This window comes from Physella acuta, unplaced genomic scaffold (genome assembly GCF_028476545.2).
Source record: "Physella acuta isolate Inbredline_101_S28 unplaced genomic scaffold, ASM2847654v3 ptg000426l, whole genome shotgun sequence".
Taxonomy (NCBI): domain Eukaryota; kingdom Metazoa; phylum Mollusca; class Gastropoda; family Physidae; genus Physella; species Physella acuta.
In genome coordinates, this window is record NW_026731945.1 from 654,901 (window position 1) to 679,747 (window position 24,847).

Consider the following 24,847-nt stretch of genomic DNA (forward strand, 5'->3'; position numbering starts at 1 on the left):
TCAGGTGGAGAGGGGTGGGGGGCACAAGTGCACACTGCTTTAAGGATATACATTTATATATAATTTTCTTTTATTTTTTCTGTTTCTTCTGGGAGAGGGCGGCAGTATTTACTAGTTGAATAATATAAGAAGTAGTCTACTACTACTAGTTTAAAGATGTAAGGATGTAGTAGGTAAAGTATTCTACGACTAACTTTAGCTTGACTGATTTAAGAAGTCTATGGGTCAATAAGCTTATACTATACTTCCCCCTGAATTCTTTATAGAAGAAAGTAAAAACGAGCAAAAAAGAAACAAAAAACAAGGCTCACGACAAAAAATATATCAGTACCATAGTTCACAACAAATTTTTTTTTTAACGCATGGTTCACAACAAAATACAAAAACAAGATCCACTCGAAAATTAAAACAAAAACGTAATTTTCAACAAGGTAAAGTTCACAGGAAAAATGTAACAAAAAAAAAACATTCATAAATAATTACAAACTCAAGCAAAATGAGGTAAAACTTCAGTGTGTATTTTTAAAGATGTATTAACAGGTTTAATTGACAAACATGTAGCCGAAACACTGTACAACATACACTTGTTTGCACAGAAATATGTAGAACATACAAGTGCGTACCAATAGGAATGTGTACCAAAACCCAGCACAGGCCAAGTTTTTAAGTAAACTTTATAATTGATTTTAAATCCTATCTAAAAACTGGCCAGATTTTTAAAACTAAACTCAACAGTCCATCTTAGCATTGCCAAGTTGGATTTGACATGCTTGCTTGGTACACTATAAATTAAAGAGTGAAAGAGTTAATTGAAACAAAACAATTGACAAGTGGCAACTAATAATTTGTTTATAAAATACAACTGTGGCATAAATGGCCCTGTACATATATTGATAACACATTAACCAAAGCACAATCTATTTATAAAACTTATTACCCTCCAAATAAAATTATCATCTTTTTTTTTTTACAACCCAGTTATCATCAGAAAGCTACAAGGCAAATGACAACAGCTAAGAAAATTTCTCTACTTAGTATTTTATACAACCCTGTTCATCAAAAAACATTCTCTGCATTACAACTATTTTAACTACAACAGCACATCATAAAATTGATTCTGCTTAAAGTCAATTTACATCATAATAGTGCAATAAATTTCTAGCATGTAATGTAAATATATATAACCTATTGCTATAAATAGATACAAAAAAAGCACTTATCACAGGGATATAAATACACACAAGGATGACTCAATGGATTATTTCAGAGTACTTTCCCTTGGCATAACAAACACCACATTGACATGTGTACCCAAGCAATAAAATAATAACATCCAATACAACTTTTTTAATCCAGTCCAAGCAGTCTGTTGTAGTTTTAAAAAGCTTAATTGTATTATGGAGGTTACCGATATGGAAATAGGATTTCACAATACTATAAAAAAGTTGAAGCTAAAATTTTGGATCCTAAAATTTTAAAAAACTTAGTTTATATTCACTAGTCCGGTTAATCTTTAGGGTATTCTCTTAAAAAGATGAATACATACTAAAACAATATCCATACCAAAAGCAAAGTCAACCCCTTTGAACCTGTAAACATACATGAGGAAGATAATTTCCTAACTGAAAAGAAGTCCTACAACACTGGAGTTTAAATGATCCTTTCTGTTGAGACTGGAGACTAGGTGTTGGTATCAAAATGGTTAAACTAGTTATTTCTTCAAGTAGTGTTTTTTTAATTTTTTTTTTAATAAATTCCTACTGTATTGTCCGACAAATAAAAAATATAATGTTGTTGCAGATGTGAAAATAAATTAATGGTGGGGAATAAATGTTCTGTAATAAATATATAAAACGTAAATACTTAACTTCTTGTGTTTATGTTAGTATGCGCAAATGTATTTCCACTAATGTAAAATAGTTGCGCTCCAGATAAGTAAAAAATAAATAGTAATATTATAATACACAATGTTATCATAATTAGACAAAAAACAGATGATAAGTTGTTTTTTTCTATATGTTGTCATCATACGCTAAAACCATTCACACAAACAAACAGGGGTGAATGGACAATGGTGTTACTACTTATCTATACGTGGTTATGTGAGGATCTGTGATATTCATTGACCTGGGTCTATAAATTATTTAACACCTTTGGTCCCAGTAGTTTTCAGTAGTTTTACAAACAGGGTACTGGTATATAATTGAAAAGAAATTTTTTATGTCTATCCTCAAGGTGTTAGAGCCAGTTTTAATAATAAGACAGAAATGGCTTTAGTATAGTTAAAAACTTGTTATTACAGCAAGGATTAATGAGATATTAATTACTAAAATTTTTTTACTGGCAAGCTTTAATATGTTTGGGAAAAAATGTAGTTCATCTTTTTCAATTAAAATTGTTAAAAACAACTAAATTTTTTTTAACGTGACTTATTTTGGATAAAAAAATATTTTAAAAAATAAACTTACCAAACTCCAATCAAAAAGAAAACTGCACTAGCAGTACAAAATTTGTTAAAAAGCACAAACACCAAGATCTTAAAATAAAATGTAGCCTACTTCAACAACATCGCAGAAGCAAAAATATGAATTATAAATCTTTAATAAAATGTACAAAGCAGGCAAAAAAAAAATCTGTTATAGTTATAGCAAGTCCTGTAACCCTTTTTACATCTTAGGTCAAAGTTCAGTAGATCTCTAAAATTTGACCTTTCATGAACCATTTTGTTTCTAGTATTGAGCAAGTTAAAACTAAACTAAATTTCATCAAATTTCTCCACATAATACATGTATAACAATGTACTTGTTTTATTTTAATGAGTAACTTATCATTAATAGATCCATTACTGAATACCTCTAGCAAAGGATACACAACATATAACCTTAACACCATGACTGATTGTATTATGTGTCATACATGCAATATGTATAACCTTAATACCATAATAGATGAAGACACTACACATGTATAACCTGACAAAGAGGTTACACGCTACACATCAAAAAACTTATACCTTCATAGGTTACACAATACACATGTATAACCATAAAAAATAGTTAAACACTACACATGAATAACTTTTATAACAGGTTACATGCTACACATGAAAAAACATACACCATAGTGTAACCATAACAACAGGTTACAAACTAAACATCAATAAACTTATACCTTCATAGGGTAACCATAATAACAGGTTACAAACTAAACATCAATAAACTTATACCTTCATAGTGTAACCATAATAACATGTTACACACTACACATCAATAAACTTATACCTTCATAGTGTAACCATAAGAACAGGCTACACACTACACATGAATAACTCTAACAGGTTAAATTCAACACACGTATAACCTAGATAACAGGTTACACTTGAATTAAACTATGTTGTCCGTAGATGATAACCTTAAGCTAACTACAAAATTCCCCAGCGCGTATCCAGTGGTAAAAACCTGACTGCCTTGATTAGTCAGACAATGAAGATGTCGTTGTCATATAGCTATTCTGACTTCAACTTGGTTCCCGCCAGGCGGGGCTGGTCAACATAGATTGTCCCAAACACAAAGATGGTTGCCATGGAGAGGATGGAAGCCACGCCCCAGAACAACACATACATCATCTGTTCACTTACATGCTCTGTGAAAAAATAAAGAAGAAAAAAAAAACTTGAATTAAAGAATGGGAAAAAAAGATTAAAGAAAGAAATTGTTAATAATTTTGTGAAGAAGAAAAAATTTTTTAGATACATAAACAGGCAGGCATTTAATCTAGCTGAAATGTTTTTTAAATATTAAATTAAAACAAAAATTCAAATGCAAACTGGCACTAAAACAGCATTAGTTAGCAAAAACCATATTAAGTGAATAAAAAATGTATTAATACTCATAATTGATGTGTACTCAATTGACTTTAGGATGTTTAAATATTATTCTTACAATAAAGATATAATAAATGATTAAAACAATAAAAGAATAAGCTATTCATTCATTGAATAAATTATTCAAAAGAATATTAGCATCTCTGTTAACAAAAAAATATATACTATTTTAGGTAATTAAAAATGTATTTAACTGTTCTTTTTTATCAGAAGTGCTAATCCAAATTGTGAGCATCCCCCCATATTATTACAGTCTTATTTTGTCAGAATGAAAAGACAGGGGAAATTGTTTTTAGAATAATTGTTATACTAAAGAGGAAATCAATAACAGTTCAATCAGCCTTCCTTAACTGTTAAGTCTCTTAGTTGCCAAACATGAAATCAAGCTGGTTATAATATTAATATTACAATAAAAAATTGCATCAGCAAAATTAACAAGTTGGATAGCCTAGTTACTCTTTCAGGGAAAATATTTTCATACAACTTATATAGTGAATAATAAAAATCTTAGGAAAAAGTTATGCAACTACTAAATTAATATCAGTAATATAAAACAATAATTTCCTATTTTTGAAGTTAAATTATAAAAAGCAAAAATTTATTCTAACAAGTATTGATGTTTGGTACTTTATTTGAATATTCTTCTTAAGTGTTTAGCCTTGCCTAAAAAATTCAAACAATGAAAAGATGTAAAATGCAAGAAAAAAAAACTTTAAAAAACAAAAAACAGTAAGTTCAAATACATGTTTTAAAAAAATATATTTAATATGCTGCAGTGTTTGTTTGATTAAACAATGCCATCTTATAGTTTAGTGTAGAATCTCATAACCAATAAATTGCATAGACATCAATTAACAGCAAATAAAACTCTGGAATATTAACTAGCCCTGAAAATTTGATGAGCACGTACATTCACACTAAACCTTTGTTTTGAATGGACATTGTCGTAAAGTAAGTGTGTGGTTTAATTTTCAGGGCTGATAAAAAAAAAGGAATGAAGACACAAGAATTCCATTCTTTAAAAATTACTCACTCGTTTCAGTCTTCTTCCACCTGTTTGTCATGTAATATAATTCATGTCATTAGGTAATTTTATTGACACTAAGAAGGTAAATTCTTGACATGTTCAATCCTTTTTTAAATATGTTAGTTAAATACAGCAAGCTCATTTATGTATAGTGAAAAGTTCAAGTGATCAAAGTTGTTTTAAAAAAGTTTTGAAAAAATCCAAATCCAAATGTAAAGTTGTATATATGCACTTATAAGGATGAATAATTTATACCAAAAAAGTGTTCATGCAAATTTTGCCAAAAAAAAAAGTTAAAGTTAAAAAACAATAACAAAACAAAATATTTTTCAAAGCCGTAATTTACTTATACAAATGGCGATTTTTTAAATTTTTTGGCATGATAAAATCCAAAATAGCTTCTTTCAAACCTTATTATGTTTACAAGCAAAAGAAATATTAGTGAAACTTTATGGTAGAATCTGAGAAAAATGCACAATGGAAAAAGTGTGCACAAAAAAGTGAGCAATGGCAATTTTATTTTCTTAAATAGAGCATTTATAGACGTTAACAAATAATAACCACATGTAAATTGTAGCATAATTAAATGCTTTTCCACAAAATAAGGCACTATTGAAATGTAATAGTATGATCAGTTTGTATTTGCCAGTTTTTCTGTTTGCACAGTTTTCCATAGCACACTTTCACATTTGCCTTTTTCTGGGAACTGTTAGAATCACATCTATGTGATTTTGAAACATCTGTGCCAAAAAACTTATTCTAAATTTTATGTATGTAAGACGTTTTATGGTAGAATCATATCAACAGGATATTGAAATATTTGTGCCAAACAAAAAATACCCAGATTAATACAGGAAAGCAAACACATACCTTCACCTAATGTTGGCACACAAAAAAATGATACAGTATTCAATACACTCTACAAATACAACCTGTGCCACATGAAAAAGGACTGGTCTGCACCAAGTTAACAACGACTGGTCTGTACCACGTTACCTAGGACTGGTCTGCACCAGTTTACCCAAAGTTTGCACAAAGTTAACTAAGTCAGTTACTCACCATCAGGCAACAGGACACTGACCATGAACATGGAAAAGGCCACAATAAAGATGACTGGTACCTAAAGGGTAGAGAATTATTATAACAATGTATAAGATGCTAGGGCTTCTCAAGAAAAAATAGATGAAATATTTATCTAATTTCTTTTTCATTCACAAATGCATTTCCGCTTTTGAAGGTGTGCAAATAGCAAAGATATAGTACACACCTAGCGCACACATCAATATAATTAATAGTGTGTTAAATTATCATAATCAGGAAATAAGTTAATTCCATTACAAATCAATTGGAAAAAAAAGACTTGAATATATCTCACAGCATAATATTTCCAATCTCTGTTGTTCTCCAGAGGTGAGGAGTTGGCTGTGAGCCCTTCATCTTCCTCTACAATATAATTTCCAAGAAACAGATCCATGGCATCCTGCAGTACAATAGAATCATCAGCAGCATTAGACATGTTACGTTGTACAATTTTGAAAAAACATTCAATTAGACGGGAAAGTGTCTGTAAAAGGTGTGTTGTTAAACCTAAAAGACTAGAGGTCGAACACTCTGGAACATGAGGCTCCACAACTCAGGACATAAACTCTTCTAGGAAAGAAAACTTCAAAATCAAACAACTGCTGCTTCTTGGTTGGACAAAGGCTATGGAAGCAAATCCAAAAAGAAAAGCAGGCTGAAATCGGAGTCAATGGCCTCAATGGCACATAAAAAGTTGACATGTAATACTTAATTGTGTTACAATATAATTTCCAAGAAACAGATCCATGGCATTCTGCAGTACAATAGAAGCAGCAGCATTAGACAAGAGGTAACAATGTACAATTTTAAAAATAACATTCAATTAGACAGGAAATGTAGACAAAATTTAGTTGACAAAGTAAATAAAATACTTATTTTGGTGTTATTCTAACAGTATTAATTTATTATTACTTAGGGCTATGTTGGTGGAAGCATGAGGTGAGAGGTGCCTAGAAATGCCTCCATAACAATACTAATATTTTTAAAATTGGGACTCATGAGTTCAATGTTTACTCTAGTAGCTTAAATATCTAACTAAATACGGAATGTATTTCATTACATGATTTGTAAAATTCAATTAAAAACTACTAAAATGCTGAAGCAACTGTTGACACTAATAAAAACTCAATATTTGTGAGATACTCTATGTAGAATACAATAATAATAAAAACTGCTAGATACTACTGTTTGTTTTTCTACTGTATTTAGTTAGTGAGAAATGCCTAGTAGGTCTTTTTGTATGATAATAAAAAAAAGATGATGGGTGATTGCTGTGATATCATGTGGCATTCAAGCACATTAGTAGCGAAGTGGGTGTGTCACATTTGTAGCAAATACGTGACATAATGGTACGCTAATAACCTTGTTCTAACTGTTTGCTTTTACCTGTCTGCTCCCATCTTGGAAATTGTTTTTGAAGTATCGTATGACAGAGTTGTAGCCATCTTGTAAGGCACCATACATTGTTCGTTTGCCTGTCCTATAACAGAATACATAGTTTTTATACTACTTTTGTACATTTGAGGGGAGAGTACTATCTCAAATAAAATAAACAAATGTCTATAGGGCTGGCAAGAAGGTCACCAACCAGTTATATGGCTCATGCAGGTTTTATTGAGCCATGGAACTGGTTGGTGACCTACTTACCAGCCCTATAGTGTACAAGTAAAATGACGTGAAGAACTGCACAGCCTGATTGTATTAACTAGAGCAGTGGTTCCCAACCTTTTTCGAGTGGCGACCCCCTTTTATAAAAAGTAAGTGACCCGCGACCCCCATAGAATTAAAAAGCCGAAATTAGTATGGAAAGTAATAAGCACTAAAAAAAGATTTTCTAGTAGACTTTTAATATGAACTACTCTTGATAACTGTTTTAATAGCATGAGTAAAATTGCATACTATTCACTAAACCTGCGTGGTTAAGTTTTTAATTTAAAAAAAAATTTGTTAACGCCAACCTATGTCATTATAATTATCTTAATTTTGTTTTTAATCGAAGAATAGTGTTGAAAATATATTCTCGAAAAGTCAATCAATTTTACGTTTGGGTATGAATGGTGAATACTACACCAAAATTGTGTCTGCAGTTTTTCATCTTACTCAGAATCATTCTGCAAATCAAAGAATTCATCTTGTAATTCATCGGGAATGCTGGCAACATTAAGGGAAGAAGATAATGGGTAATGCGTAAATGCAGATTCTTCTTTTTTCAGCTCAGAGAAATAGCGATGCAGTTCATTTTCAAGAGATTCAAGATGCCCAGAAATCACTACTTTCAAAATTTTAATTATCTCACAATCAGATTCATCTACCACACCGCAGAGTTTCTCAAATTTACATTTCTAAAATTTATTTTCTTTACCGATTTTGCAGCTTTGATAAAAATGCCCCGAGATTATCATGGAAAGTTATAATATTGTTCATTTTCCCTGAAGCTTCAGGTTAAGCTAATCTTGATGTTCGAACACATCTGCTAGGTATGATACTCTCTCCAACCACTCTATGTTGTTTTAAGTGTACCAAAAAGTCTTGTTTCCTTTGCACTTCCAAGAACAATTTGATTTCAGATTTCAATTCAAAAACACAATTTACAACATTTCGTTTGACAGCCAGCGTACTGTAGTGTAGAAGAGCAGAACCTCGTGATCTATAATAATGTTTTTGCTCAGTTCTTTGAAGGCTCCAGATTTTATATAATTTACGACTTATACTAGTAATGGACTCTTGATGTCGATTGGTTAGGGCAGTGGTTAAGGAACTAAATCTTTTCTGTTTTCTGAAAGCCCGATTTTGAGCTAAACATAGAAGGCGCACCATCCGTACAAACCCCCACAGCCGGTCTAACCCATTTTAATCATCCCGTTTAAAAAAAAAAACTTATTTATTTTCTCCATGCTATCTTCACAAAATAGCAACTCTTCTTTGTTATCATCCGCATGAATATAGACACAGACCAGCAACTGCCAACACGAACTCACGTCTGTTGATTTATCAACTTGGAAAGCAAACAATGTTGAAAGCTTAATTTCAATAAAAATGTGTTATTTAACATTTACGTACATGCAGCGTTTGATGAGATTTTCTATTGTTTTTTTTTTTTTTTTTTTGCTTGGCATTTTCTATCGCGACTTCATTTGATGCTTGCACTAATGCAGGTGAAAACTTCCTGTTCGATCAAGTCTCTGACGTTTACAACTAGCTTCTTACCGACGAAAGAAATCCATATATTTTTGGTGTGTTCCGAAAGAATCATCTCAAATGACGGTTTAGTTTTGAAGATTTCATAGATTCGTGACTGAGAACAACTTTGTACAGTGCGCTTTGTTTTTTCTCTATTACATTTCCAGTGATGTTAATGAAGCCGAATTTCAAAAATTCTTCTAAATATTTATGTTTTATGTCAAATTACTAAGGTTTAGTAAACCAGTTGGCGACCCCCCAGAAAGACCTTCGCGACCCCCAGGTTGGGAACCCGTGAACTAGAGGGTGAAATGTGGAGAAACAGACGAAGTTTACACTAAAGAAAAAAAATACCTTCATATATAACTTGTGAAATCTAAAGTTTAAGCTAAAGAAAAAATAACTTCATATATAACTTGTGAAATCTAAAGTTTAAGCTAAAGAAAAAAATATCATATATACCTTGTGAAATCTGTTTTTAAAGCACCTGTACCTGCATATTCTTTAGAGATGACATCAGCATTGTCTGCCCAGACTAAATGAGAAATGTTATACATTAGTTATGGAGCTGTGGGGCATGTCACCTATAACCAGGAAAATGCTTCAGCAATATATGAGTATTTAAGACATACAGGTCATCCATTTATGATGTCCACACAAATTTTGAAATTTAGATATTTCTTGATGTTCAAAGACTACGATTTTGTGAAAATTCCAAGTCCACACACTGTCCACAATTGTCAATTTTTTGTTAACCCCTCCTCCCCATCCCTCCTGTGTGGACATCAAAAATAGATGAACCCATCATATACCAATTTATTGTCAGGTTACTTCCAGTCCTATACAAATACTCTATAATATGTTCATCAAACTTTATCAACCTAAGTTTGTCAACCTAACTTTATCAACTGCAGGAAAACATATTTACCATTTTTAAAAACGGTATCAAACTGTGTTTCATCCTGTAGGTTATGATCAACATCTATGATACCCAGTTGCTGAAAGTAAACAAATTTGTTACCAACAAAGTTTTGCTGCAAGTAGTGCAAGCACAGGAGTAAAATGTCATATGAGAGGAACACACTTTATCACAGAAAATAATAGGACATCATCTATTGTTAAAAATATATAACTAACAATGAAACTTAATAGAAAACAAGATTTTATTTTAAATACTGACACACAAAAATAACAGTAGTCATGTAATGGCAAACACAAAAGTGTTTCAAACTAAGGCCTTAGTCAAAGAAAAAACTTGGTTTTATAAGTTTGCCTTATGTGACGTGAGCCTTAAAGGAGTGCCTAGCTCACAAAACAGGAAATATTTTTTTTTGCTATTTTTAAATAAGCTTTTTTAATTACATTTTGAAAAAAGTTTTGAGATTCATTAGAAAAAGAAATGTTCATTTAAATAATGTCAATTTTCATTTAAAAAATAAATAATTTTCATGTTTATTAGAAAATGAAATAAATTTTCATGTTCATTTAATTGAAATGACAGGATGTCTGTATGTGAATCTTACCACAAACTGCTCTTTTAACATATATTTAGCAATCATACTCTGAACAACATTAAATCTTACCACAAACTGCTCTTTCAACATATATTTAGCAATCATACTTTGAACAGCATTAAATCTTACCACAAACTGCTCTTTCAACATTTCTTTAGCAATCATACTCTGAACAACATTAAATCTTACCACAAACTGCTCTTTCAACATCTCTTTAGCAATCACACTTTGAACAACATTAAATCTTACCACAAACTGCTCTTTTAACATTTCTTTAGCAATCATACTTTGAACAACATTGGTCCTGTCTAAGCAATCAATGCAGTTGGTGCGGAATACACCAGTCTGGGTCAAGCTGACCTTCTTGCCAATTTGCAAAAAGTAGCTGTACAGGAAAGAGCAGAAGTTTGTAATAATCGTTGATTGATAAAAATTAAAGCTTAATATAAAATACAAAATTTGGAATGTTTTATTTGAATAATAGAAATGATGGTTCTTAAATTTGGGTTAGAGTTAGGCTTGGATAAGTATTTTATTGGCAGCAAGCTAAAGTATCATGTACTAAGAAAGGATTGACAACATTTTTACAGAAAACAACCTTTATCAACTTGCAACATGAAAATTATACTCTAGAAACAATCGATACAATGTTGACTGCATATCCAAAGGTATCTAATGTGAGAATATATATCTAGTATTATAGTTGTAATTGAAATGTAAAACTACTCCTTTGTTGCTAACTGATTTGGAACCTCCCCTCCCAAGTTTTTTTATATTTAACTTGTATAGCTAGCTCAATCCACATTAATAAAATCTCTTACCCAAATTTAACCCTATCTTGCTGTAGCCTGTCCATTAGAATGCTCAGCCTATCCCACCTCATTTTCTTACACTCTTTGTGGAAATCAAAAGGTTCATATCTGGAATCAAAGGTCGTTGCATGTAAGACTACTACATCTAGCAGTCAAATTTCAAATACATCACATGACTCGCTACATGACTGTCTAGTAATGTTATATAAACTGTAAGACACTTTAGCACTTTTAGGTAACCTAATGTCATTTTAGCCAAACAACACTACAGATTAATGTGATATAAGCAATATAACATGTCCAGGTAACCAAATGTTATATCAGGTATATCAGGTAACCAAATGTCATATAGCCATACGATGCTATATATCAGATAACCAAATGTCATATACGCCACATAATGCTATATCTCAGGTAATTGCAATAAACCAGCTGACCTGATATTCCTATTCTGGGCACTAGTGACAACCTGTGACAACTTTTTCTCTAAGACTTGCTCGGGTCCATCTTGGTTGATCTGGACAATAAAAGGAATAAATTTACTATAAACTTTAACAACCATGCTACAATATAAAGTAAATATATTTACTGAAGAAACCATCACAGCTATGTTTTAATAATAAAACATGTTATTTTTTTAATACTCAGAAAGAAGCCGATTAAATATTTCATTATTAAACCAATTTTTTTTTGGGTGATGTTACTGTTTTTACGATAAAAGTCAGTAATGCGTCTGAATAGGACTATATTTAGGTTCAGAATTAAGACCAGAGATTGGGTAAAAATACCTAGCTTCAATAAAACCTTAAGCTATTTTTTCCACGTATCAGCAAAAAAGTAATGCAACTATGGTTTCAATCAAAGTTAAATCTTTTAAGCAATAATATTTTTTTTAATGTTAAATAAACTTTTGAAGATGTACTTTAACATGTTAACTTATTTAGAAGTTATGCAAAAAAGAACACATTTTAAAGACAAAGCAGTAATACTCACCAAATTAACAATCACTTGATCCCCATAAATAAAGATTTGGTGGTCAAAATGTTTCTTGAAAGCAGACAACTGGGGTAAACAAAGATAGATATCAGCACTTCAACTGACAATTTATTGATTTTAAGATGCTACTATTACTAACCAGATGTCTAGATCAGACACCAAAAACATCAGTAGACCAACTTACATGATCAATATCCATAACCACAGGGTTCGGAAGTCTCTTCAGGTTTGCTTTCTGGCTCCAAAAAATTGGAATAGATCCTCTGGTCTAAGGAAACACAAGTTTTCTTTAAAATGTGCATGAGGTTATATTTGAAGTAAAATAACCATCTAGAAATTTAGTATATTCAGTTATGCTATTTCTACAGAAAGGAAAATAGTATGATCTACTAAATGATGGATAAATGGACTTAAAAGATAACTAAGGTTGGCAATACTCATCAATTTATAAAAAAAAAACACCAGTAAAACTAGGTCTCTAGTACAAAAGCATTTGTTAATCAGAGGGTTTTTTTTTATTTATATATTTGAGAAACATCTCTGATAAAGAAAAGCTCTAATGCAAATTACAATATTAATCAGTGGGAGTTCATTTTTACTTTTAAATTAATATTTTAGAGGAAAAGAATCTCTAATTAGTGTATCAGATCAATAAGTTTTGTTGGTGATTAGTAAGTTAGCTTCCTATGCCAAGATTTGTAAATAATGTGTAGGGATTCCAGCAACATACCTGCACAAAAGAACAGAGGCTTTCCCCATACTGCACGATCTGCTCAGTCTCAACAAAATTGGCAACCTGACCCTGAAGGTCAACACCTCGCACATTAAACCGGGTCCCTGCGCGGAAGATGCACCTCCGAGATATCACAATGTAATCTAAGGCATGTCCGTTGACTGTTGTCTTAGTGACTGTTGCATCTGTCAAACAGCTTAAGGAAATGTATTTTAAGATTTTTGTGACAACTCTGTAAAACATTATGATCCTTGATAAAATTAAACTAATTGAAGAACCTAGTGCTAAAAGTACATGTCACAGTTTTGTGAAAATAAACACAAGCCATGATTGTTATTCCTCTAGCTCATCTTATGAACAAATATTAATACTAAAGAACATTATAATTTTATAGCCAATTTAAATTTTTGAACTTATTTATTTCAAAATGTTTTTCTAACTTAAGTAATTTTAGCACAATATTCTGCAGCTTTAAGTATTTAATCTAACCTAACAGTGTTGTCAGTTTCTACTAAACGGACAACTGAAGGTTATAATTTTACAAAATTTTAAGGACTGTAGTGAAAAAGGATACAGCCCAATATCATAGGCAGGCAAAACTTGGCCAGCTCTTGTTGTTGTGACAGCTCCCTTAACACACTAGAGTTCCATACAAATCTCTGGTCAGCCTAGTAATGAAATTCATTCAAGTGAAATATGAAACAAGGAATTCATAGAGGTGAAATATGAGGCAATCATTTACAGAGTTGTACCGTTGTACATTTTCAGAGTTGTAACATTGTATACTATGTGAAATAAAATCATGAAAATAATCAATCAATAAAGTTTTAGATGATCAAAACATGCTTTTTGTGGCATTTATTATTCTGTTTACTTATTGGTACATCTTTCACAAAAATAATAAAATTCTAGACAATCAAACATGTTTTTGTAGCTGTTTTTATTCTGTTTACTTACTGGTACTTCTCTCACAAAAATACTGTTTTTAAAAACACTGAGTCCTGCAGCCAGCCATCAAAAATACAAAAGTAGTGTTAAGTTTATGGTAAAAAAAAAACACAGTACATACCCTTTCATGCAAGGCCAAGGTGTTGAAGTCAGGGCTTGTGTTATACAGTCTCTGTAGAGTGTGGGTGAGGTCAAAGGTCGGTGAGTAGTAGAAGTTCTCAGTGTTCAACATGGTGTCCAGCAATGCCAGGTAGTTTTTGTTGATGGCAACCTGTGGTCAAGGGTCACAAACATTGTCAATGAAACTGAACATCATATGTCATTTATTATGTAACATAAGACTCCTTATTACAAGCTATGACCAGTCAAAGGAATAGTTAGCCAGTATAAATAAAACATACAGACATAAAGTTTTGTCTTGGCTAATTTTTTTATGTAAATTTAATATAACAAACTTGTGCTGGAATACCACATAAGAAAAATAATATTTCATGATGAATTACTACACAACAAATATTAATTTTAAGAAAATATAATTGTCCACAATGTTGAATTTAAAAAGATAAGTACAAAAAGATTCAACATTAACACAGTTTTAAATAATGTATGCTTACAATTCTCAAATAATATGCTTTGATTGTTAAATATTATTAAAAGCACGAACAGTCTTTAAGACAAAATATTTTTAAAATAATAATTGAGTACATCTTTTATACAGCATTATATTCTTTAAGTTATTAGAAATTATTTTAAAAACTACCTGTCTTTCTGACAAATGTGTGAGTGATCTTTTATAACTGAAGACTTCTGTTTTGGCCACCTTCCATATGGCATGGTTCTTCAGCAAGCCAACCTTTTCCCTCTGTGTGACAACTATCAGGTATGGTCCTGGCAATAACAAAAACAAAACATCAATGAAATGATGGAATTATTTGTTCAAACTATTGGGTCTGCCATAAAACATTTTGTACACTCTAGCCAGTTGACACATCAGTTATTTCCTTTTTCCCCAATATAGACAAACTACTAAGACTAATTTGCCTAATCCAACTATGGCCTATGTTTCTCTGCTTTAACTTTATTAAATAAAACCTCATGATTATTTTCTTCAGATTTTTAAAAAATGTAATGATACTAATCTTTCAAAAGCACCAGAAAAATGAAGAGTATAATCAGTATAGTATAATGGTTCATTCGGGTCAGCTAATAATAAAGGGTCTTTTCTTCTGTAACTGCTTATTTGGACATTCAAATGAAAAAAACACATATAATTTAGCTCTGCTAATGAAATATTGTAAAGACAGCTTTATATAACTACCTGCAACAAGGCGAATGATGCCCACAATGCCATAGATATTGATTGTGATGGCAGAGGCTGGAATCTCATTTTTAAAACCTGAAACAGAAATTTTAAAAATATCATACACAAGAGAATTTGTTTGAAACTGTATCACCTCATTTCTACATACACACCCCAAATTTATGTTTTGAAAAGAACTTACTGCAAACATACTTTAGTAAAGATAACTTCATTTATTAAACCTAATGACATTCCAGTCCCAGAGTACTTCTACTTATAAACTCCTTACCTTGGATTGAAATATCTTGAGTGACTCTGTCTATAACTAGAAGCTCTGGGTTATCACTGCTTGGCACTACAGGTTCAATAATAAACTTCTCTGAGGTTATATGACTGTGTAGTGGAACAAAGCATTTGTTTTAGACATTTAATGTGAACTTGCTAATTTAATTGCTTAAATTTTTTACATAACAAATTTAGGATATTCTCACAGCACTAGATTAAATGTTAATTTCTATAGCAATTTAAAGGACAATATTTGTTCCTTCTATAATAAATAAATAATTGTGTTTGTTTTAATATTTAACTACTCAGATAAACTTATCATATGGGTGATAACTAGGTTTATACTGGTCTGGTTTTATGAACTTTACTGATAAGGCATTAAGTCAGATAATACTTCAACTACTTTAAAATTATTTTAAATTGTTACCCAACCAAAAAAATGTCAATATTCGGTATTCTTTTAACATAAATTCAGTCTGATATAGCGTGGCCTTTGGTTAGCATGATATGCCTACTTAAGACAAGTTGTTGACAACCACTTTAAGTAAGGGAGCTTGCACATATTATTATTTATGCATATTATCAGGAAGGATTAGGTGGGTGGTTTATCATTGTTAGGCTGTCATGTTTTACAAATTGACAGGGTTTAAGATGAGCGCTGTATAATATGTAACACTGATTAAACCTCCTTTTCATAAAAATTAAATTATAATGTTATATGGTAGTTTGAAAAGTTTGTTGTCTGGTTGCAGGATAGGCATAAATCCAAGTGCAATATTTGCCCTAACTTGTTATTGGTTGCAAGAAATTGGATGCTTATGTAGTCTATGCCCGGAAAATATGTGATGTTTTGCCTTTTAGAGAAATATGCTTTTAGTGTGGAATGTACCTAATTAAACATGCATATTAATGACAGATTTAAAAATAAATTGATTCATAATAAATAATATAAATACAAAAAACAGTGGGATAAAGTAAACTAACAAAAATTTTTGTTATTATGCCATATGCCTATAGGTTTTATTTTTGTTTTAGACTGAATTAGACTACCAATGTCATAATTGCCATGACATGTTAAGAATAGAGAACACAAACCAACAAGTTTTTGACCTTTTTTAATGGTGAAAAAAAGAGTCTCTTATTCTAAGCAGTGGCCCCTAATTAGGTAATTATGAGTTATTTTTGGCCTCAAATTAACCAGCAAGGGATATGGTTTGTAATGGTATATGATAAGTGACAGAATATTTTCATTAAAAGTTTAAGGAGAGGGACTACTGTAACTACCATACTGTAGTACTACCTAACTAGACCTATAAAATTTAAAAAATGAAGTGACTCAGTGTATTATTTGAATTTTGGGTGAAAAATCCAAACATAGGTTGGCGGGGTCACTGTGAGTTCAGCAGGCCTATATTGATACATCAAAAACAATTTACTAGAACAGTTTGATCTATCTAGATCTAGGACTAGCATCTGACCTACTAGATCTAGATTCTATTCATTTCTTTTTTTTAACCTGCATCGGCCTTAGGTATTGAATAAAAAACTTAAACTTTATGTGAACAATGAATTGACAAGAAGACGAAAAAAAGTCAAGCAGTCCTGATATCTATTTTTAGATCGTATGCTACCTAGAGACAAATTTACAGACTGCATAGCGATCCATCTAAATGTGGCCTTATAAAAATCTAATTCTAGATCTACAAGAACAGATATCTCTACTTCATCTTCTATTCTAGATCTAGCTGAATCTAGATCTAGATCTATGTCAATTGATGACTTCTATTAATTGTTAACTACCTTTTACTATATTATTATCTATTATCTTATTCGGTAATCTATCGTTTTAGGTACGTAAAATGGCCAGCGACTTGTAATGTGAAAAATAGGTGACTCCTTAAATTTTAATAGGCCCTAATTATTAGTTTTTCTTACTATATGTGAAATCTACTCAATTCTCAATTTAAACATGACAACTGAATAAAAAACGTCCATACTTTATCCCCTAGGCACTAATTTGGGGGTTGTAGCGAATTTAGGCTAAATTATTGAATTTTAAAATGTTTTGTCACTCACAGCTATGATATGACGGATCATCCATGACAACCTGGTTAAAAGTTGAAAGGTTTAACTTTTTAAGTGACTGTGAAATAGATCTAATTTTTTTTCACAAGAGAGTTCCTAAAAGTAGAATTGGCCAGTCTATCGTCGGGATATATTTATAGAGGAAAAAAATTTAAGAGAATGTCATCAGAAAAGAATTTTAAAAAAGACAAGACAGAAGTGATGTTTGAATTCTTTTATTTCTTTAATTTTATAACATTTTTTATTGTACAAAAGAGCAAAATAAAAAACCATGCCAGGTAAACGTATCCATTCAAATAGCGGTCACGTGGTCAAAAAAAATAAAAAAATTAGGTTGTCATTTTTTGGACACATCATATAAAAAAAGTGTTGAAGATATTTGATTTATTTTTTCATAGAATGATAAAACTAATAATGCTTTACTTTGGAAATCAATTTTGTGATATGGAGATCTATATTTAAAAAGTTATATTATTTTGAATGACACCGACTTTAAATTTAGCCTACATTCTCAAAAGCAATTTTTGAAAATGCTTTTCTGGCATATTTCGACTTGCCACCTATAGCATGTTTTTATAACGTGAAAACCTGCCATTTTGCTCGTGGTAAACATTTTTAAAAGTAATTCCAAGGAGGTCTCTGGAACTAAGTCGAAAAACTCGCCGGAAGTCATGGTCCGATCCTTACGCCATGTCCTGGTTAGCAACCAAGGACGCTTTCAAGTTAGTGAGAGAACCTACTAATTATTTCACATTTTGAGGAGGATTTATGTTTTTTAAATACAAAAATGTTTCCTTGTTTCATTTATGTATCTATTTTTTTGTGTATTTGACACAAACATATCACAATATACCTCTATTATATTAAAGCCTTGACAATGAGGTAACGTTTTCGTACATTAATAGCTGCGGTGGATTTTACGTACCCAAAATGATAGATTACCTCTTATTCTTATCTTAGTTAGTCTTAGTATTTTAAATTTCAAAGTAATATAATCTAGATCTAAATCTAGGTACAAGTAACTAAAAGGTAACTTGAGATCTAGGTAATCTATCGTTTTAGCGTAATCAATTCGGCCGTCGCTAGTAATGTAGGGATAAGGTAACTAACAAAAATGGCTTAAAAATGAGTGTATTTTTGCATTTTTTACTAAAATACTAAAGATAATTGAATATTAAACCACATTTAAGGGTTAAATCAATAAAAATGTCATGAAATTAAGGTTTAACAACGATGTTCCAGATACTAAATTTGCTATTAAAAACAGCGGCCATCTTAAGAAAATATTATTTAGAGTCATTTCCCTTTAATTTCTATTTGTATGGAAATGTATTGATGTTTGCTATGAAATACGATTGTCTTGTGTTTAAATACAAAGACAAAGCATGTGTTTTTTTTTTAAATTCTGCCCTTTAAACAATTTAATTGACTGACAATGAACATCACTTCTAGAATTATTATTATAAGATGCAATTTTTATACATTAAGAAATTCCAGGCTATTTTTATAGAGCTACCACTACATATCTAATGTTTATTTAAATATTAGTTTGAGTAAATTGAATAATTGTTGTTTGTTTGCTATTTTCATTTCATGTTGTTTCCTTTAATTATTGATTTAATCATAAATGACGTCACGTTTTTTGACCGCTCTTTACCTTAACTCCCCCCCTCCCCCCCCCCCCCCATTTGTCGCCGTCACGAAATAGTCGTAATGTCGAAAATTACCTTTTGCCCTGCCTGTTAAAAAGTCAAGCCATTATTCTAACGAAAAAGATTTTTTTTCAGCATTTTTGTATTAGGCGAAATACATTTCTTACCCCCTCCACTTCCAACGTGAACCGTGGTCTCTAAACCAGTTACTCCACCCCTTAAGTGCGTGATGTCATTTATGGTAGATATCAAGTCCTAACCTCCAATATACATTTTGAATAACCTTTGTTGTCAAAATGTTGATATCAAATACCCAAAATGAGTGATATGGGTTGTCCATAAACGATGTCACATATGCTATTCTAATGTGACGTCAATTTACGTAGGACTGCAATTTATGACCTATAATGAAGGGATGATGGGGGGGGGGGGAGGGAGGAGTGACGTCAGTTATGGAAGACTTCTATAAAGCTCAATGAAAATGAGGGACATAAAGCGTTCGTTTTCATGCATACCTTTGCTCATAACAAATGATCATAACTATTGCAAGCCTGTTGTCCTAAGCGGTGTTAAACAACCTCAGCACACCATCCCCGCCAAAAAGGGCCTGCCACTAAATGCCTACCGACGAAAATAGGCCGCACTATATTGACTCCAAATGAAATAACTTCTGACAATAAGGCTCAAACCAACTAGCTCCTGGCAACGATATTCGACAAGAATCCAAGACAATTATTGGCTTGCAGGTAAAATTGGACAAAACACCAAGTTTCGCGACATGGGGCATAACAAAAGATCAGCTCTTAATACGACAACAGCTAATGTAAGAAGCCAGAGCTCAGTATAGGCTTGAGTTTAATATAGAAATAGTGTTAGCAGTGGACGGTGCATTAGGAATACGGCAGTCGGCTAAACGCCCGAGTCCGACGATGTCTGAATATCAAGTTTGTCTTTTATGAAGTGCGGAGCATCTTTAAGAGCTGAGCTTGGGGAGGGGTCCCTTTTGACACCACCACTAGCGCCGCTTATGTCCACATATCAATCACAAGTTTTGCGAGGAGCTTAATGGGCAGACGAAGTTTGTAGGTGGGACCGGGAGCCTAAATGTATTTACGGAGGCCGCTGTGTCACGGGCATTTTAGAGCCGAACGTCTCAGAGCAGCAGGCTGCAGAAATTAAAAGCACGTGAATTTGTGTAGTAGAGGGAGCACAGCATGCCACTGTAATAAATTAAACACCAATATAATATACCGTACTAAAGTCATTTAGATCTAAACGTCGCTAAAGTCTCAACGCATTAGTGCCTTTGACTTTTTTAATTACGCGGTATCTCTTTCTTTAACATTAGCCTAATGACAAATGACGTCACGCGCGCCGCAAACTTGGTGACGTTGTGCTAAGTGGGGGATGAAACGGCGGGGTTGAGAAAAATGACGTATTTCTTTTTTTTAACAGACGAATAAGTGATAGATTCTAATTTTCCTACGAACTATAGGTTGATCTAGTTTTTTTTCTATAGGGAGATATCACTATATAGTGGGTGTTTTTTGTTTTTTTAATAATTGATGGTGGGGATCGGTAAACATCGACTATTAAACAAATAAAAAACTGATGAAAGCAGAAGGCAAAGAAAAAAACCCATGTGGTATTCAGATGTAACTAATTAAAATTTAAAACTATTTTTATAAACACAAGAATCTTAATTCAGAAAAAGTGTAGGCCTAAGACTAATGTCTACAGACAAAATAAACAACTAGGCTTAAATGGATCACCCATAAACAGTGCCGGCGCCAGGTTATTTAGTTAATAAAAGCCCCCCCCCCCCTTCTGCAATTTTTTTTCATGCCCCCATATTATCAGAGGCGTAGCGACCCTTCCCGGCGCCCGGGGACAAGCTTACGATTTGCACCCCCCCCTCAAACTTTCAATTTATTTTTCCAACCCATTTTGGCGCCCCCCCCCCCCCCCCCCCCCCCGCCTACGGATAGCGCCCTAGGCGACAGCCTAGTTCGCGCCGGTCCTGTCCATAAATGACGTCATACGATGACGATGAATTCCCTTTCCCCCAATCGTCACTAAAAGCAAGATGATGATTTAATATCATATCGCAGTTCTACTATACCCGAACGCGTAATCACAATTTCTAACGAAAACGAATATATTCTTCATCTTTTTTTTTTTTTTAATATTTTACACCGTCCCATATTTTGAGTCCAACGTCATTTATGAAGAAGATGGACGACCTAATAATTGACAAGTTCATCAGTACAAAAGGGTTTAATAAATGATGGACCTCCCAAAAGTTTTTGAGATTTTGGATGTACATTCATACATAGCCTTCATTTCAATTGAAATTAAAGATAAGAAGATGGCCCTCTGTCCTACTTATATTAAACAAGACAACTATGTATATTAAACAACAAAGTCAACACAATATACATACGAATAGACATTTGTATCAAGGGAAACTACTCTAAATTTTATTTGGAAAGATGGCCGCTGTTTTTATCTACTAATATTTATCTCAAACACCTAGTTTAAAGTTAGTTTCAGGATATTTTAAATTGTTTTGGTCACTGATTGTTAATTTTAATCAAGTATCTGTTATATTTTGTAAAATTTGACTTAAATATACTTATTTAAACAAATATATTCATCAGCTACCTCTCCCGCACATTACTACTGCAGCCGAATTGATTACGCTAAAACGATAGATTACCGAGATCTAGATCTAGATTCTAGTAGTTAAATCTAGAAATCTAGATCTAGATTAGTAATCTGTGACAAGTACGACAACGATCGAAGTTTTGGTTCGCCGTTCGGCAACCATGGGCCTAGTTCTACGTGGCCATACAATAATAGATATAGAGTGCGAATTAACAGTGTCGTTAAAAACTTATGAAGAACATTTTAAAAATACTAAATATAAAGTATGTTTATACTTTAGATTGTAATAATATTGCTATCAATGTTTAGTTTAACGCCCACTTACAGCTTCAAACTATCGTACACCGCCATGTTGGCAGAAACGTAACAACTGTGTTTCCTTAGCACAAAAGACTTCCAGTAAGGGAGGCTAATCCAGAATCTGTTATATTTTATGTTGAAGGGAGGTGTTAACCCTTGCGGTTGTTTTGTTTTTTACTTTCTCGTATACAGAGTAGATCCATAGAGAAAGTATTGTAATCGTGCACAAAATCACATGAAATTTTGACAGTTTTCATCGTTTCACACTCACACCTCACTACTTCATCATATACGGAGTATAGAGGACTTATTTTAATCGGGCAAAAGTAATAAATGCAGATTTATCAAAATTTCAGCGCTCTATGCCAGTGGCGGAACTAGAAAAAAAGGGACACCCCGCAAAAAAATTTCAGGTCCCCCATATATATATATATATATATATATATATATATATATATATATATATATATATATATATATATATATATATATATATATATATATATATATTGAATATATATATATATATATATTCAAACACAAAATACGAACATAGGATACTCATTGCTGGCCTGTTCGGGTTTTGAAACAATAGAGTCCTTTCATATGACGTCACGTCCGTTCGTGATACCTACGCCCGCCGCCACAGTGGTGTACACCAGACGTAAACACAATCAGCTGTTCGCCAGCGCTGGACGTGTTCACCAGCGCTGGACGCGTTCACTGTATGTAAAGAACCGCACCCGCGGAAAAGGAAAAATACGTTAAAAAACTTGAACTCTTAGGAATTGAAGATCCTTATACTGTTATTGACTCATGACAGTTTCGTATAAATAAATATTTATTTATTTATAAATTTCTAAATAAAAATACTGTTAGTAATACTGTTTGCGTTTAGAGTTAAAGTAGCCGAATCTGATCTAATGCAGTTCTCGATACTTTGTTTCAGGTAAGGACAGTAAAATAATAAACTTCATTTTAATTATAAAAGATAACTATTAATAAAACAAATATGCTCGACCTTCACAAATACTAATAGTAAAAGACAAAGTCAAAAGTAATAATAAGAATAATAAGATCTAATAGTAGGCCTAATACCTGGCTCCGCTGGGTAGACATAGAATCTAGAATCTACTTCTTTACTTAAATTTAATTACTTTAGATCTACATTCGATTCAAAATACACCCATAATAAATCAAAAGTAGTCATAATAGGCCTAATAAAGCATTTAATTGTCTCTAAGATCTAAAATCTCGCTCTATTCTCTAATCATTTTTTTAGCAAACGAAATTTTCTGAAATTGAAATAGATTGTATGACTAGACTTAGATCTAGAATCTGCTACTTAAATTAAATTGTAAAAACTTTATACAAGTATGTAGTTGATATTATTGTAGTAGAAGACTTTAATAAATTACTAAGGCCTACCTACTTTGTTGTCTTTTTACAGCAATATGTATCTGATACTGGACTGAGTTTAATTAAATTCAAATTCATATCTAGTAATTGGTCTACTAAGTTTTTGTAGCCTAGTAGTACAATCTAGATCATACCAGCCAACAACAAATAACCACATTATTATTATTTGGTTAATGATTAGGCTAATTTTTTTTAAAATCCACTGTTTATAAAAGAAACAAATCAAGCTAGAAACATTATAAGTGAGATGGTTTAGAATAATAACAATGGACCCAGTCTACAATTGATACAATTGCAGGTCTACATAGGGCCTACAGTCTAGTAGTTTACAGTAGGCACCTAGTGTGTAGCTAGTATACTAGTGTGTAGCTGTCCAGAGTTAAGATTCTTAATGCCTTAATGCTTTCCCCTGATAAGCCATGTGTGCTATAAATGACATAACATGACACCGAGGTGAGAAGTGTTGAGGGGAGAGCAGTGGGACTTTCCCCTTTGTTCTCCCTGCTGGGCCCTGAGGGTCAAAATTATATAAGAAATACTATCTCTGTGGGGCTGGGTATCACGGAGGTGAGACATTTTCAGGGGAGGGCAGGGCAGACTCCTCTTAGGTTTTATTGTGGGCTAGATACAGGTGGGGGCAGCCATCATGAGGGTTGAATGTCAGTATTAATGTGTCTGAGTACTTCCCTGCTGGATTATAAGGGTCTTAAATTGTATAACATGCTACCCAGATTGGTTATTACCCATGGATTATATTAGCCGTTGTAGTGTGGGTTTTGTAGGAGTTAAGTGGTCTCACGTTTGCTACAGTAGATAACCTATAATATATTACTGCATTTGATCAGCTTCGTCTACTTAAACTCTAAACGCAAACGGTATTACTAACAGTATTTTTATTTAGAAATTTCGGCCACATATTTATATTATCCACGAAACTGTCAATAACTGTATAAGGATTTTCAATTC

The 24,847-nt window shown here is 32.3% G+C and overlaps 1 protein-coding gene across 2 annotated transcripts; it reads right to left on the bottom strand.

Annotated features, from left to right (window-relative positions):
* Positions 1–497: 497 nt before the first annotated feature.
* Positions 498–22,535, bottom strand: LOC131942807 (phosphatidylinositol-3-phosphatase SAC1). Of its 2 annotated transcripts, XM_059302741.1 has the most exons (19): positions 22,488–22,535; positions 15,763–15,866; positions 15,492–15,569; positions 14,934–15,061; positions 14,295–14,444; positions 13,800–13,893; positions 13,223–13,410; positions 12,677–12,760; positions 12,490–12,558; positions 11,934–12,013; positions 11,506–11,604; positions 10,934–11,069; positions 10,099–10,168; positions 9,633–9,705; positions 7,377–7,470; positions 6,286–6,390; positions 5,970–6,030; positions 4,917–4,936; positions 3,502–3,642 (listed from the first exon to the last, which is right to left on the bottom strand). In XM_059302741.1, exons 1-19 carry the CDS (start codon positions 22,511–22,513, stop codon positions 3,634–3,636), a joined length of 1,668 nt encoding a protein of 555 aa, XP_059158724.1. In that variant the 5' UTR covers positions 22,514–22,535; the 3' UTR covers positions 3,502–3,633. The 2 variants fall into 2 exon arrangements, with proteins under 2 accessions (XP_059158723.1, XP_059158724.1); XM_059302740.1 differs by lacking the exon at positions 4,917–4,936 and having other exon boundaries at positions 498–3,642.
* Positions 22,536–24,847: the final 2,312 nt, after the last annotated feature.